This window comes from Herpailurus yagouaroundi, unplaced genomic scaffold (assembly GCF_014898765.1).
Source record: "Herpailurus yagouaroundi ecotype Mexico unplaced genomic scaffold, PumYag 192, whole genome shotgun sequence".
Lineage (NCBI taxonomy): Eukaryota > Metazoa > Chordata > Mammalia > Carnivora > Felidae > Herpailurus > Herpailurus yagouaroundi.
The window spans coordinates 1,296,437-1,309,290 of NW_024412423.1; the positions used below are offsets into that span (position 1 = coordinate 1,296,437).

A 12,854-nucleotide genomic window follows, 5' to 3' on the forward strand; every position below is an offset into this window, starting at 1 on the left:
CCCCTCCCTGGCTGACCCTGTCCTGCAGGGTTCCTATGGCTGCACACCACTTGTGCAGAGGGTGTCCTCCTCATCATTCATGGGACAAAGCAGAGACTCCTAGAGGGGAAGGTCATGCAGCCTGCAGTGGCCGAGCCAGGCCTAGAGGCTTGGAAACCTGGTCTCCAATTCTCTGGCCTGGGGCCATTCCCCCAACCTGGCCCACACCCTCTTCTAGACACCAGCTTCCTCTGCCCTTCTTGGTCAAGGGCATGGAGTAAGGTATCATAGAGACAGGGAAATGGGCATAAGGAGGAGGGCCCTCATGGGCTCCAGGATGCTGGGAGCCTGAGCAGGGGAGCCGCTGTCTGCAGTCAGGCAAGAGGCAAAGTCAGGGACATGCCATTGCAGGCATGTATGGTGCAGATCACCTAGAGAGGCTGCCCCTGGGGTCTGCCAGCTCCCACTCCCAAACGGGCTCCTCCTCCTGCCTCCCATGCAGACCCAAGGCCCTGTGCTGTGTTGTCCTCCCCCAGGATCCTTGAATCTCCCGTTATACCCCCACTCTGTGAAGATCTCTCAGGTCTGTGCCCTTCCTTATTCACGCCCTGCTCCACCTTTCCTCACCCATGGTGATGTGCCCATGGGCCCCTGCAACTCTGTGAGGCTCGGGGTGCATCAGTGAGCCCCGGGCCTCAGACAGCCTACCTTGTAGGTTTATTGTGGGTGCACGTGCAGTAATGTGGGCTGAATCCCGCCCCCCTCCACGTAGACAACAGTTCACTCAGGTTTCCGTCTTCCCAGGCAGGCCCTGCTGCTGCCAGGGGACATGTGGCTTTTGTCTCTTTCTTTGGCCTTTTCAGTATTTTAAAGATCTCAATTCTCCTGAAAATACAACAAATCTGGAATTTCACGTAAAAAAAAAAAGAGAGAGAATCTTATTTCCAGCTTTCAGACTTTCAAAGCTTCCAGCTTTCATTGCAACACCAGGCCCAACTACAGGCTAGCGGTGAATGGCTTCCAGAGCATCCAGACTCAGCCATCTTCACTCACGTCCTCCACCCACCCGGACCCCCTCGATGTTTGGGGGTGGGCCCCAAACCCTAAGCCTGAGTCCTAGGCTCATCACCCTTCTCTGGGTTCCACCATGGTCTCAGCAGGAATTGCATATGACTTTATGTACATCTGTGTTTTTCTCAGGGGCAGGTGTTTGGCTTCACATCATCTTCTCAAAGGAGCCTGTGACCCCCAAATCTAAGCCCTGCAGGTCTCTGAGGCCCGTCTAGACCCTGGTCTCTGCAGCATTTCTGGTTGCTCTGGTTGGCCAGGCCCTGAATTGGCTCCTGGGGTGCCCGAGGGGGCCAGCAATCTAGGCTCTGGGGAGAGGGGTCAAGTCCACATTGGTCAGGAAGGGACCCACGACCTGGAGTCCAGCATTGGAAAAGCCCAAACCTCAGGGTCACCTGTGCTTAGGGCCAGGCACTCCAGCTGGTGCTTCATGCTTCTGACTAGCTCCTACCCAAGGGCTTCAGGCCCCATCCTGGTCAGGTGCAAAGTACCCTATCCCCAGCTCCTTTCAAGCACCCCTGGGGCTACTATACCTGCCTCGGGATGAGATTCAAGATTGACAAGACAGGAAGTTAGAACCTCAGAGGCCCTGGGGTGCTGGGTGAGGACAGCAAAGTTCCTGTCCCCTGGCACGGCCCTGGGGGGAGCTCACACAGGCTCAAGGCTGGGGAGGGGGGCTCCACGTTCTGTCTTTCTCCATCTGGGCACTCGAGGAAATTTTTACCCCTCTGGCTGCCCCAGCCTCCTTGGTGGCAGCAAAGGACAGGGCAGCAGTGACAGAAGCTGTCTTCTCACACAAGCTATCATGCCCGGAGATTAGCCAACCCCTGCCTGGTGCCGACATTCCCTCCACATCAGTGACTGTCAGACAGTGTGGATGCCTCGGCAGGAACTATGAAAACTGTTTACATCACCATCAGTGGGGGACCCGGGTAGCTGCGGGGGGCCAGAGTACCTCAGAGCCCCTGGGCTCCACACAGCCTGTTTGTCAGCACCTCAGATGGGCCCCACAGGCCTCCCTTTCATGCATTCTCCAGAGGGTGACTGTCTGTCCTTGTGGCTCCCTGCGCTGCTTCACAGCCTTTCCTAAATACTGGGGCCAGCGTGAAGACACCTGCACAGTTCACAGCCAGCCCTACTCGCTGGACCCAGTCCCTCTCTGTCACCGGCTCTCCCCACTTTGTGACTGCAAAACCACAGGCAGTCTAGCATCTGACTCTTTGCTTGGTCTTCCTCCCCGACCACCCCTGAATTCTCCAGCTCACTTTCTGGTTCAAAGTTAGTGTCGTTTCCATTGGAGTTAGTAGGCTTCCTTCTTGCTGTTTCCCAGACAGTCGCTGGGAACTGGCTTCCCACACCTGCACCCCCTCCCGGTGATGCCCTCATTGGTGTCCTTCTCTGCGGTCCCATCAGTGGCCCTGGTGTGAATCTCAGAGCTGATCCTCCTTTTCACCCTCCCCATCCAACACTGAGGTTTCTTCTCTCGCCACACATTTCTTGTATCATTCTTTCCATGGACTTTCCTCCAGAACGTGGCACGCGAGGAGGGCCCTAGGGGAGTCCCTTTTGTTGTCCACTCTGATGTGCTGCACATGGCTGCACTTACCACCCCGCCACATGCACAGAGCATGACTTTTGCCCGAGTCTCAGGTAGGACCTCGGGTCCTGCCACACCTGGCAGATGGCAGCTCTGAGGCCCCCAGCTCCTTTGGGGGTGCGGTCTGCCCCACTCCATCGCCCCGCCTGCCAGAGGCACCTGCTGGCCCACAGCCAGAGCCTTTTCTGATCTTTGCCATGCGTGGGGCCAGGCTCTGTGGATGAGCACTGCTTAGAGTCTCTGAGGTGGAGGAAAGCCAGTGAACCCAGTGTCCACTGCATGCCTGACCCTTGTTGAGAACTCGTGCGCGATTGTGCGGTTTCAGATTCTCTGGTTTCGTGCGCGATTCTGCCCGGCTGTGAAGGAGACTCCCCCAGCTCTTCCATCTTGAGATTAATGTCCCAATAATGGCAGAACCTTAATAGCCAGTCAACATCCCACTGTTGGTGCATAGTCATGGTGACAGGAGCTGGGGGGTGGGAGGGCGCCCTGGGGCCCAGCTAATGCTCCTGCGACAGGGCAGGGCTGGGTCCCATCACTCTGTGGAGCTGCCCCCCCCCCCCCCACCTGAGACTCTACCTCTCCTCCTGGTGGCACCGAGCTGCAAGGCTTTCGCTTTCTTTTCCAGCCCAGCCAACGGGGGTCGCACCTGCTCTGGCCTTGGCTATGACTTCCAGCTGTGCAACCCCCAGGACTGCCCTGACATCCTGGCTGACTTCCGCGAGGAGCAGTGCCGCCAGTGGGACCTGTACTTCGAGCACGGTGACGCCCAGCACCACTGGCTGCCCCACGAGCACCGGGATGGTGAGCCCCCAGAGACAGGGCCAGCGGGTGCTCAGCTGCTGGGTCCGGGGCACTGGTGGGGCACAGCTCACACCGTCCTGTGCTGCTCATCAGCGGAGGCTATCAGCGGAGCCCACCCTGACTGCCGTAGCTGCCAGGGCCAGTCCTGGCATTTTAAACTTACAGCTCCAGTTCCTTCTGGGCCTTGGGCTGGGGTGGGCGGGCGGCGGACACAGGCCTGCTGTGCTCTCTCCATCACCCGTGTGTGTGTTCCCCAGCCCAGCGCCTGCCACAGGCCCAATTTGTACAGTCCAGAGAGTGGGTGCCAGAGCAGACATGGTCCCCCTCTTGGAGGGGGCATGCAGTCTGGAGGGAAAGGCTGTCAGAGTCTCTGGGATCAGCGCCAACATCAACCTGGCTCTGTTGGGAAAAGGTCTTCCCAAGTGCAATAGCCCAGGGTCAAAGGCCCCAAGACAGACACACCAGGGGGGTTGAAGCCACCTGCCTCCTTTCGCTTTCTGCCCCAGTCCCAGGGGCAGAATCCTAAGAAGACCCTCGAGAGAGCTTCTCCCTTGCATGGTGCTTCTCTTGAGCAAACCTGGGAGGAAAGCAAGGGGTGCAGCCAGCCTGCTTCGCCAACACCCCACTGCTTCCCTTCCAGCCAAGGAGAGATGTCACCTCTACTGCCAGTCCAAGGAGACCGGGGAGGTGGTGTCCATGAAGCGTATGGTGCACGATGGGACACGCTGCTCCTACAAGGACGCCTTCAGCCTCTGTGTGCGTGGGGAGTGCAAGGTGAGGGCCGTGAGGCCAGCGGGGGGTGGGCATAGCTCAGGGTGTCAGCTTTGTGGGGTTATTGGGTGGTCTGAGGCTAAGCGTGCATAGTGTCAGAATCAGCACCTGGAACAAGGCACATCCTGGAGGTAAGACTGAGTAGGCACAACTGATTGTAGGGTCACAGAGGCTGACTTCCTTCTTGTCTTGCTGGGAGATGAGATCTGCAAAGAAGTCTCCAGCAGAAAGCTTAGTGGAATACCACAGGCACCCCAGCCAAAGGGGGTGAGGCCAGAAGAGCAAGGAGGTGGGGTACGGGGCCACTGGACCTGTGCCCAGGGCTTCTCTCCACCCACATGGCACCTTAGCCCACTGGAAAGGAGGCTCCTGTCTGATGCAACGGCTGGGCAGCCAGGCTTCACAGTCTGCTCAGGTGGTGAAGCCAAATCCTGAGAAACAAAAAACAGTGTCTCCTTAATTCCCACAGGGTTTTCATTAATGGAGGTGACTGAGTGACCCACAGAGAGGTCAATGCCTTTGAGGAAGAGTGTGTTACTTATGTTTCCTGAGGGAAACTATGCAGGGCCACATGGGGAAGCACCAGATTTGATCGGGAGGTAGAAGGGAGTGGGGGGCAGCTTAAGCCAGAGCTTTTACTGGGGCTTCCTTGGGAGAGGCAAGACAGAGCAGGAGAGACAGTTGAGGATTAGTTAGTATGAATAATCCAGGTAGGTTCCGGGCTGTAGGGGTGGTCCCTACTTTCCTGGTACCTGGTCTTAGGATGATTTCAGGCAGGGGAAGGATCAGCTTGGTGCGTGAGAGGCAGATAAAGGGAGTGATTGCTGGATTGTCGGTTTACCTATGAAAGGCGTGCCCCCACACCAGCCCTTTGCTGTTTCCAAGAATCAGCGTGAGGGAGGGGCAGCCTCTTCCGAGCCAGCATGTTCTTAAAGATGTCAGAGCACAGTTAGAAGAATTTCAGAAACATGACTAACATGAGCCATAAGCATCATGCACAGTCGAAGAACAGACTTAAGTATTTCATCGATTAATGGAGATTTTGAAGGAATAACAGTAGGATGATAGATTTTTGCATCACTTGAAATATATATATGTCCACATATGTATATGATCATATTGCAAATGTTAGAAAACAAAGGAGACAGAAGGACTGGAACCACACAAAAGTTGTGGGCAGCAGTAAGATGAAATACCGAGTCCTCACGATACATGGGGATGTGCAACCTTTCTTCTGAAAGAATCTCATACTGGGTCAAAAATAATATCCAAGTGGATGCTGTTAATTAGGGAATATCCAAACGCAATGACTCAGGAAGGTGGAAAGTGAAATGACAGCAGAAGACGTGTCAGGAGAATAAAGATGTACACGCGTGCGCGCACACACACACACACACACACACACGGAGCATGGAATGAAAAAGGTATCAAGGATTAAGCGAGGCCCATGGGGTCATTTTGTTTTGATAAAGGGCATAGGCCGCTACCCTGAGAAAGTAATAGCATGCTACCGAATATGTCACCCAAAAATGGCACCGAGAGAGGCAGAGATTGAATTAGCTAACATCTTTCCTGATCTGATGACTCACACATAGGATTTCATCACAGATGGGGAGGGAGGAAACAGCACCTCGTTAGCTCTGCACCCCTCCCTGTGTGACAGATACCCCAGCACCTCTACCAGTGTCTCCCATCCGGTCTTGAACCGAAGCACAGTCCAGCCGAGAGACCTCTCTGGGCGTGGACTTAGCCGGCAGCAGCCTCACAAAGCCACGCAGAGACATGAGCCATCCCCAGCCTGAGCGGTTAACCCTGGTAGGATCTCAAGCGAGATTTCAGGCCCACATGAAGACCGTGGTCTTCATTTGCCATTTCTACTCTGTTAACCCTTTCTACTCTGTCCCCGTGTCATTCTCCCCCCAGCTCACACCACTGAATGTTAAAACAGTGTCTCCTGAAGGTCTATGGACACTTGTCAGACATGGAGGCCCCCCGAGCCAGGGATGGCACTCGCCCGGGCCTGGTGGTCGTGCCACCTGAGGAGCTGACTGGCAGGTGCCCACAAAACTGCTCCTCTAGATGGCAGGCAAGGGCCTTGTCCTGTCTGCTCTGATTATTAGACAGACCTTGGTTTCAGAACTAGCAAAAGACGGGGAAATAAATGTGTCTGAGAATTAAGCATATAATGACAAGCCATTTTAATATCTCTCAAGTTCTGACAGATCAAGCAGTAAATTTATTCTGTTTTCCTTTTGCTCACCTTCTGGGACTCTCAGAACAAGGTCTCAGTTGGAGCAAGTCCTTTAAAATGTAGCATGCTGCTTCCATTTTTCCTCTGTCCGGATAGCCTCCTTCCCTTCCAACCAGCTGACTTTCTAAATTTTTTTAAGTTTATTTATCAATTTTGAGAGAGAGAGAGAGAGCTGGGGAGGGGCAGAGAGAGAGAGGGAGAGAATCCCAAGCAGGCTGTCAGTGCAGAGCCCGACTGACACAGGGATCAAACCCATGAACCGTGAGATCGTGACCTGAACCAAAACGAAGAGTGAGACACTTAACTGACTGAGCCACCCAGGTGCCCCTAACCAGTTGAATTTCTTTTCTTTTCTTTTCTTTCTTTCTTTCTTTTTTTTTTTAACCAGCTGAATTTCTAATTCGTGTTTGGGTTGTGCACAGGCTGCACGCCTTTTTAGAAAGAGTACGTGAACCAATAAAGAGCTTCTAGATCAGAGCTGGTTCTCACATGGTCTTCCGAGTCCGGGAGTCTGGGAGATTGCCTTCCCAATGCTGCTTGGCTCCCTAGCACTGGTGCACATCTGCGTTGGCACCCACTTGCCTCTAGGTCTCTGAGGCTTTTTGCGTCTGGTTTATTCTGTAGGAAACTGAGCAGTGACCCCCTCAGGTGAGAGGCTGTGGCAACCCTTCTTCCAGGGAGTGTATCATCCTGGCCTGAAAGAAGGTTCTCCTCTCCCCTGCTCCTTCCCTGAGGGAGGCAGCCTGTGACTGTTTGCAAGGACCAACTCCTTCCACCCAGTGACAGCCCCCGCAGGCTGTGTCACAGACGTGTCACACATGTAGAAACAAACTCTGAATTGGATCAGTGTGCCCCCTGAGACCATACACCTAGAAATGGCAGGTGCATCTCTCAGCTCAGGCTTCTGCACCTGTAAAGACTCATGTTTCCATCTGGTCTCCACCCCTCCCCCAGTAGATCACATTGTCTTCCTTTGCTAATTTTCCCCCCTCAGGAATCATTAAAATAAAAACCAGCATGTTCATTGTATTGATTGTTTTTCACCTTGCTCACTTCCAAAAACTATTCCAGAGGCATCGTTGGATATAAAACCAAAGATCATCAACATCTAGCCACACCTTCAAAAATGATCATGAACCACTGCTCTATAACCCTCTGTGGTCTAGAGCCCCTGTCCTTAAAGGGCCTTATAAGACAAAAGTCAGAAATCAAAGAGCAGAGGGAGAAGTGGGTTTCTCCAGAGGTAGGTGGTAGGATGACCTTGAGGGGGAAATTGGCTCTGAGCTTCCTGGCAGCCTAGGCAAAGAGGGAAACGTGTGACACTGTGGCTCAGACAGGCAGAGGGAGCAGACCAGTTCAGTGGAGAGCTTGTCTTCCTTGGCTGAACTAGGAGAAAGTGGCCTCAGGAAGCATGTCAGGGCCACTGTCCTGTGGAAGCCTCTTCCCTGGAGTTTCCCTGGCCCCAGGAATGGTGTGCTGCCAGACCTCCATGGAGTAAGAGAACCTGAGTTTGTTACTATTTTGCCAGGTGGCCCTGGGTGAGGGAACATCCCTGCTCAGTGTGGAATAATTTTTGACACTGGAGTGGGCAATGTTGAGATGATTTGTTGGAAGAATGGAGGCAAAATTTTTGTCACCAATTCTTGCCACCCCCTGTCCAGATACCCTGGAGATAGACTAAAGGGGACATTGTGTTCTCAGGGCAGTTTGAAGGCCAGGGCACACAGGCCTGAGCTTTGGGTGGGAGCATGGCCACCCTGTGAGAAGGGCAGAGGCCGGGTCTGACTGACAGCCATTGGGACAGAAATGTTCACATGGAGGCTAGCTTGCCAGGCCAGGCCAGCCTCGGGAGGTGGCCCTGTTTAGGCTGTGAAGAGCCTTCTGAGGTCACACTGTGCAGATGAGCAAATGAGGTGCAGTGAGGGGCTGGGCACACAGGGTCTCCTTCCTCTGCATCGGGAACTGCTAAGGGAGGTGCAGACCTGAGCTTCAGAGGTGGCAAATCAGGCCCCAGGGCCCAAGTGGGGAGGGCTCTCAAGTATGCACTGTCCCCCCTCCTCTGCAGAAGGTGGGCTGTGACGGAGTGATCGGCTCCAGCAAGCAGGAAGATAAATGTGGCGTGTGCGGAGGGGACAACACCCACTGCAAAGTGGTCAAGGGGACGTTCACACGCTCCCCCAAGAAGCTCGGTGAGTGAGCCCGTGCCCCCGGCCCCCGGTGCCTTAGTGTCTGCAGCACCTGGCAGAGCGCTGGGGTGGCCGTGAGTTGGAGGGAGAATCCTAACGCAGGTACAGCTTGAGCCAGGCCCCAGGGTGGATGGGGCATGGAGGCCGGGTCTCAGGTGACAGGGCAGAGAACACCGACGTGCAGGTGCACAGGGCAGATCTTAGAAGTGTTTATTTGAGAGCAAGGGGTCTGAGTCCATTGCTCCCTGCCTGTCTGCTCCAGCCACCAGCTAGCTTTCACAGGACTTTCCTGTAGCACAGACGGCGAAGCCACAGGATGGGGCCAGGGAACAGGGGTCCCAGCCGACCTGAGCTCTGGGAAAACAGACCTCTGGGTGGGCCTGAAGCAGGCGAAATGTACTCTGTCTGAAACCTAGAGAAGCCCCTCTGGTTTGCCTCTTCAAAGAAGGCCGTGGCCTTCACTCAGAGCCGGTGCTGGGGTGTGGGGATGACCCTCTCCATGGCCCCACAAGAGCCCAGGGGTCTTCGGTCTGCAGGTTAAGTGGCTGAGGTCCGGGAGGCCAAGCGGTTTGCTGAGGGCCTCCCTCCCAGACATGGCATCTTAGCTCCAAGCCCAGGCCTGCCTCCAGGAATCACAAGGATTCCTGCCAAGTTTTCAGCAGAGGAGGCCAAGGGAGTGCCTGGGATTTGAAGGGGTGTGGAAGGGCCTGGGCCAGCTGGGACACAGTAACTCCCCCATCGGGCCTTGTCTGGGCAGGCGGTCAAAGCCCACAAAACATGGGGCCCTCTGGCCCCTCCTCGTGTCGTCTGCATTCCAGTGGCCTCCTCCGTCTCATTTCGCTTTGTCTCCCCACATCCCAACAAAGGTTACATCAAGATGTTTGAGATTCCGGCAGGAGCCAGGCACCTGCTCATCCAGGAGGCAGACACTACCAGCCACCACCTGGGTGAGTCCCAGAGCCCAGGTGATGCAGCGTCTCTGAAGCCGGGCAGTTCTGGGGATGGTTAGTGGGCCCAGGGGTCAGAGGTCAGGCTCCCCTGTTCCTGGCTCAGCCCACCTGGGAGATCTTTCCCGGGTTCACCTCCTGCTGGAGATCAGAGGGCTCCTCTGGCAGCCGCTGCGGGGGGACAATGTGTCTAAAACATGCCACACCCCCAGCCCACAGAATGGTGACTGCCTACCCCCTCCTCCATCTCAAGGCCCAGGGGGAAGGCCCCCCCTTCCCTGACCTACCGGAAGGCAGGCAGATTTTGCAGGCAGAGTCCTGGCAGCAGCCCCCACACCAACGAGAAGGCACCAGGGCCGGCCTGAGGATGGGCTCACAAACTTCATTTGCATATTTTCGATTAGCTTAATTTTAATTTTTTTAATGGTTATTTATTTTTGAGAGAGACAGAGACAGAGACAGACTGTGAGCAGGGGAGGGGCAGAGAGAGAGAGAGACACAGAACCCGAAGCAGGCTCCAGGTTCTGAGCTGTCAGCACAGAGCCTGACGGGGGGCTCAAACCCATGAACCACAAGATCATGACCTGAGCCAAAGTTGGACACTTAACTGACAGAGCCACCCAGGTGATCCCTCAACTGGTTTAATTTTAAATTCAAGAGATTCTACCTGGAATAGTGATTTCTGGCATCTCTTGAAAGTGTGGATGTTCTAACAACTCTTCCTCTTCTCATGTGGCAGCCCCTGTCTGCCTGTGCCCTCTGTGCCCTCTGAGACGGCCTCACAGGGCTTCACCCATCCTCACCCCACCTGCTGAAGACGCCTGGACCCTACCTCCTGGGTAGTTGTGGGCTGGAGTCCGAAGTGATGCCAGGGGGCCACTGGGGAGATCCTGGACAAGTTCCTTCTCCAAGTTTGGGCCCCACCTTCCTCCTAATGCTCTTGAGCCCAGACTGGGTCAAGGGCTCCCAAACTGCCACTGTCTGGCACCCCCAGTGACACACGGCAAACACACCACTCTCTTATTAAAAGCACATTTTTCTTCCTTCCCTATTTTAAGAGGAAGCTTTGTATTGCTACCCAAAATGCAAACGCAGTACCACTTGCCTTAAATGGAAGATGAATCTAAAAGTTGATTCCCAAAAGAAAAGACACTTCTATCTAAAGGGTTTCCAGGGTGCCTGGGTGGCTCAGTCAGTTAAGCGTCTGACTTCAGCTCAGGTCGTGATCTCACAGTTTGTGAGTTCAAGCCCCACACTGGGCTTTGTGCTGACAGCTCAGAGCCTGAAGCATGCTTCAGATCCTTTGTCTCCCTTTCTCTGCCCCTCCCCTGCTCACACTATATCTGTCTGTCTATCTCAAAAATATATAAACATTTAAATTAATTAATTAATTAATTAATTACGGGTTTCCTGCTGAAGGCTCCAGGTCTGAGACCTGGTCTCTCTGCACAGGAGGAGCCAGGGTTGGTGACCCGCTGAGGACCTACTGGCACCTGCTGAGGCTTTCTTTTATGGTGCGGACAGAGAGTGACAGGAGACTCGTGCAGAGAACGATTTCCTCATTCTGTGATCCTGGGATATTCATGCCTTGCTGAGGCCCTCCTAAAATCAACCAGCAGCGCCCCCCTAGTAGCTGCCTTCCACACAGTGGGAAGCATGGGGCTTCCTGACCTGCTGTTTCTTGTCTCCTGAACACCTATTTATCCAGGGGGATTGCCAGTGGCCCATGCAACCCCCTGGCCAAGCCAGGCCTCTGAGGATGTGTGGGGAGCTGATGGGGCACTGTTGTCGGGGTGAGAAGACCCTGCTTTTCAGCTGGACATATGCTCACCCTGTGGCAGGAAGCCCTCACCCCGCCCTGGTGTGCAGCAGATGCCCTGCGCCCAGAAGGCCGGGGCGGGATGCAGGGGGTAGTGGCTGTCCGAGTAGGGAGGTGGCCCTGACAGCTGCTGTGTGAAGCCCCTGCACCCCCGCGGCCTGTGGGGGCAGATCGAGGAAAAGACCCTGAGCGAGGCAAAAGGGTGAAGGTGGAGGGAAATCTAGTTCTGGCTGAGCAGCAGAGGGCAAGGTGGGCTCCCAAGGTGGTTTGGGCCATCCCTGGCACGGACCCACCCCTGGAGGAGGGGAGCTGGGAGAGACGGGGCTCTGCTCCCCACCGCTCCCCTGACCAGTCCAAACTTGTGGACCCTGCCAGCCTCTCCCCCATGCCCCTGGCTCCTGCCCCTGAGTGATTATGGTGAGGGGCTGTCTTCTGCCATTCACAGCCGTCAAGAACCTGGAGACAGGCACGTTCATTTTAAATGAAGAGAATGACGTGGACCCCAATTCCAAATCCTTCATTGCTATGGGCGTGGAGTGGGAGTACCGGGATGAGGACGGCCGGGAGACGCTGCAGACCATGGGCCCTCTCCACGGCACCATCACCGTTCTGGTAAGTCGAGGAAGGGACCAGGCCCACCTCCCCCTGGCCGCCCAGTGGGGGTGCAAGCAGGCCACCGGAGGAGAGGTGGAGGGGGTGCCTAGGAACCCTGGACCTCCCTGCATCCTTCAGGCCACTCTCTGAACAGCCCCCCCTGGACTGCCCTTGGGACCAAAGGTCTCTATTGGTGTCTGACACGGAGCCTTGAGACATGAGACTCTGGGGTCGACTGGGTGACCTCAAACTCTCCCCTCTGAGGGTTTCAGTTTTCTCCTCCAAACGATATTCATGGCCACCTCTCAACAAGCCTATTTATGTCCGCCATCCCATCCAAATCTTGACCCAGGAATGACCCACAGGATTCAGGCCATTAGACCACCAGACCCAGGTCACACTGGACTTTGTCCCTAAGCAGGACTAGGGACCCCAAGTCTTTTGAGTCCAAAGCCGTTCCTGGTGATAGAGTCCCGAGGGGGCTTGATGTTCTTGGCTTTTTTAAATTTTATTTTTTATTTATTTTTAATGTTCCTATTTATTTTTGAGAGACAGCAAGAGGGGGAGGGGCAGAGAGTGAGGGAGACAGAGGACCTGAAGCAGTCTCCATGCTGATGCAGGGCTCCAACTCATGAACCATGAGATCATGACCCGAGCCGTAGTCAGACACTTAACTGACTGAACCGGCCCCAGGTGCCCCTTAAGATTTTATTTTTAAGTAATCTCTCTACGTGGGGCTCGAACTTACAACCCTGAGATCAAGAGTCACATGCTCTACCAGCTGAGCCAGCCAGGTGCCCGGGGCTCTTGATTTTCGGATCGCTCTTTGAAAGTTCAT

The 12,854-nt window shown here is 54.9% G+C and overlaps 1 protein-coding gene across 1 annotated transcript in view; it reads left to right on the top strand.

The window, feature by feature from the left end:
- The window catches only part of ADAMTS2 (ADAM metallopeptidase with thrombospondin type 1 motif 2), a 241,212-nt gene that overhangs the window by 213,529 nt on the left and 14,829 nt on the right, over positions 1 to 12,854 (top strand). Inside the window, exons 12-16 of the mRNA XM_040444205.1 lie at positions 3,273 to 3,448; positions 4,089 to 4,222; positions 8,536 to 8,659; positions 9,523 to 9,603; positions 11,868 to 12,034. Coding sequence (XP_040300139.1) covers positions 3,273 to 3,448; positions 4,089 to 4,222; positions 8,536 to 8,659; positions 9,523 to 9,603; positions 11,868 to 12,034 — 682 coding nt within the window. The remainder of the gene's footprint in view (positions 1 to 3,272; positions 3,449 to 4,088; positions 4,223 to 8,535; positions 8,660 to 9,522; positions 9,604 to 11,867; positions 12,035 to 12,854) is intronic.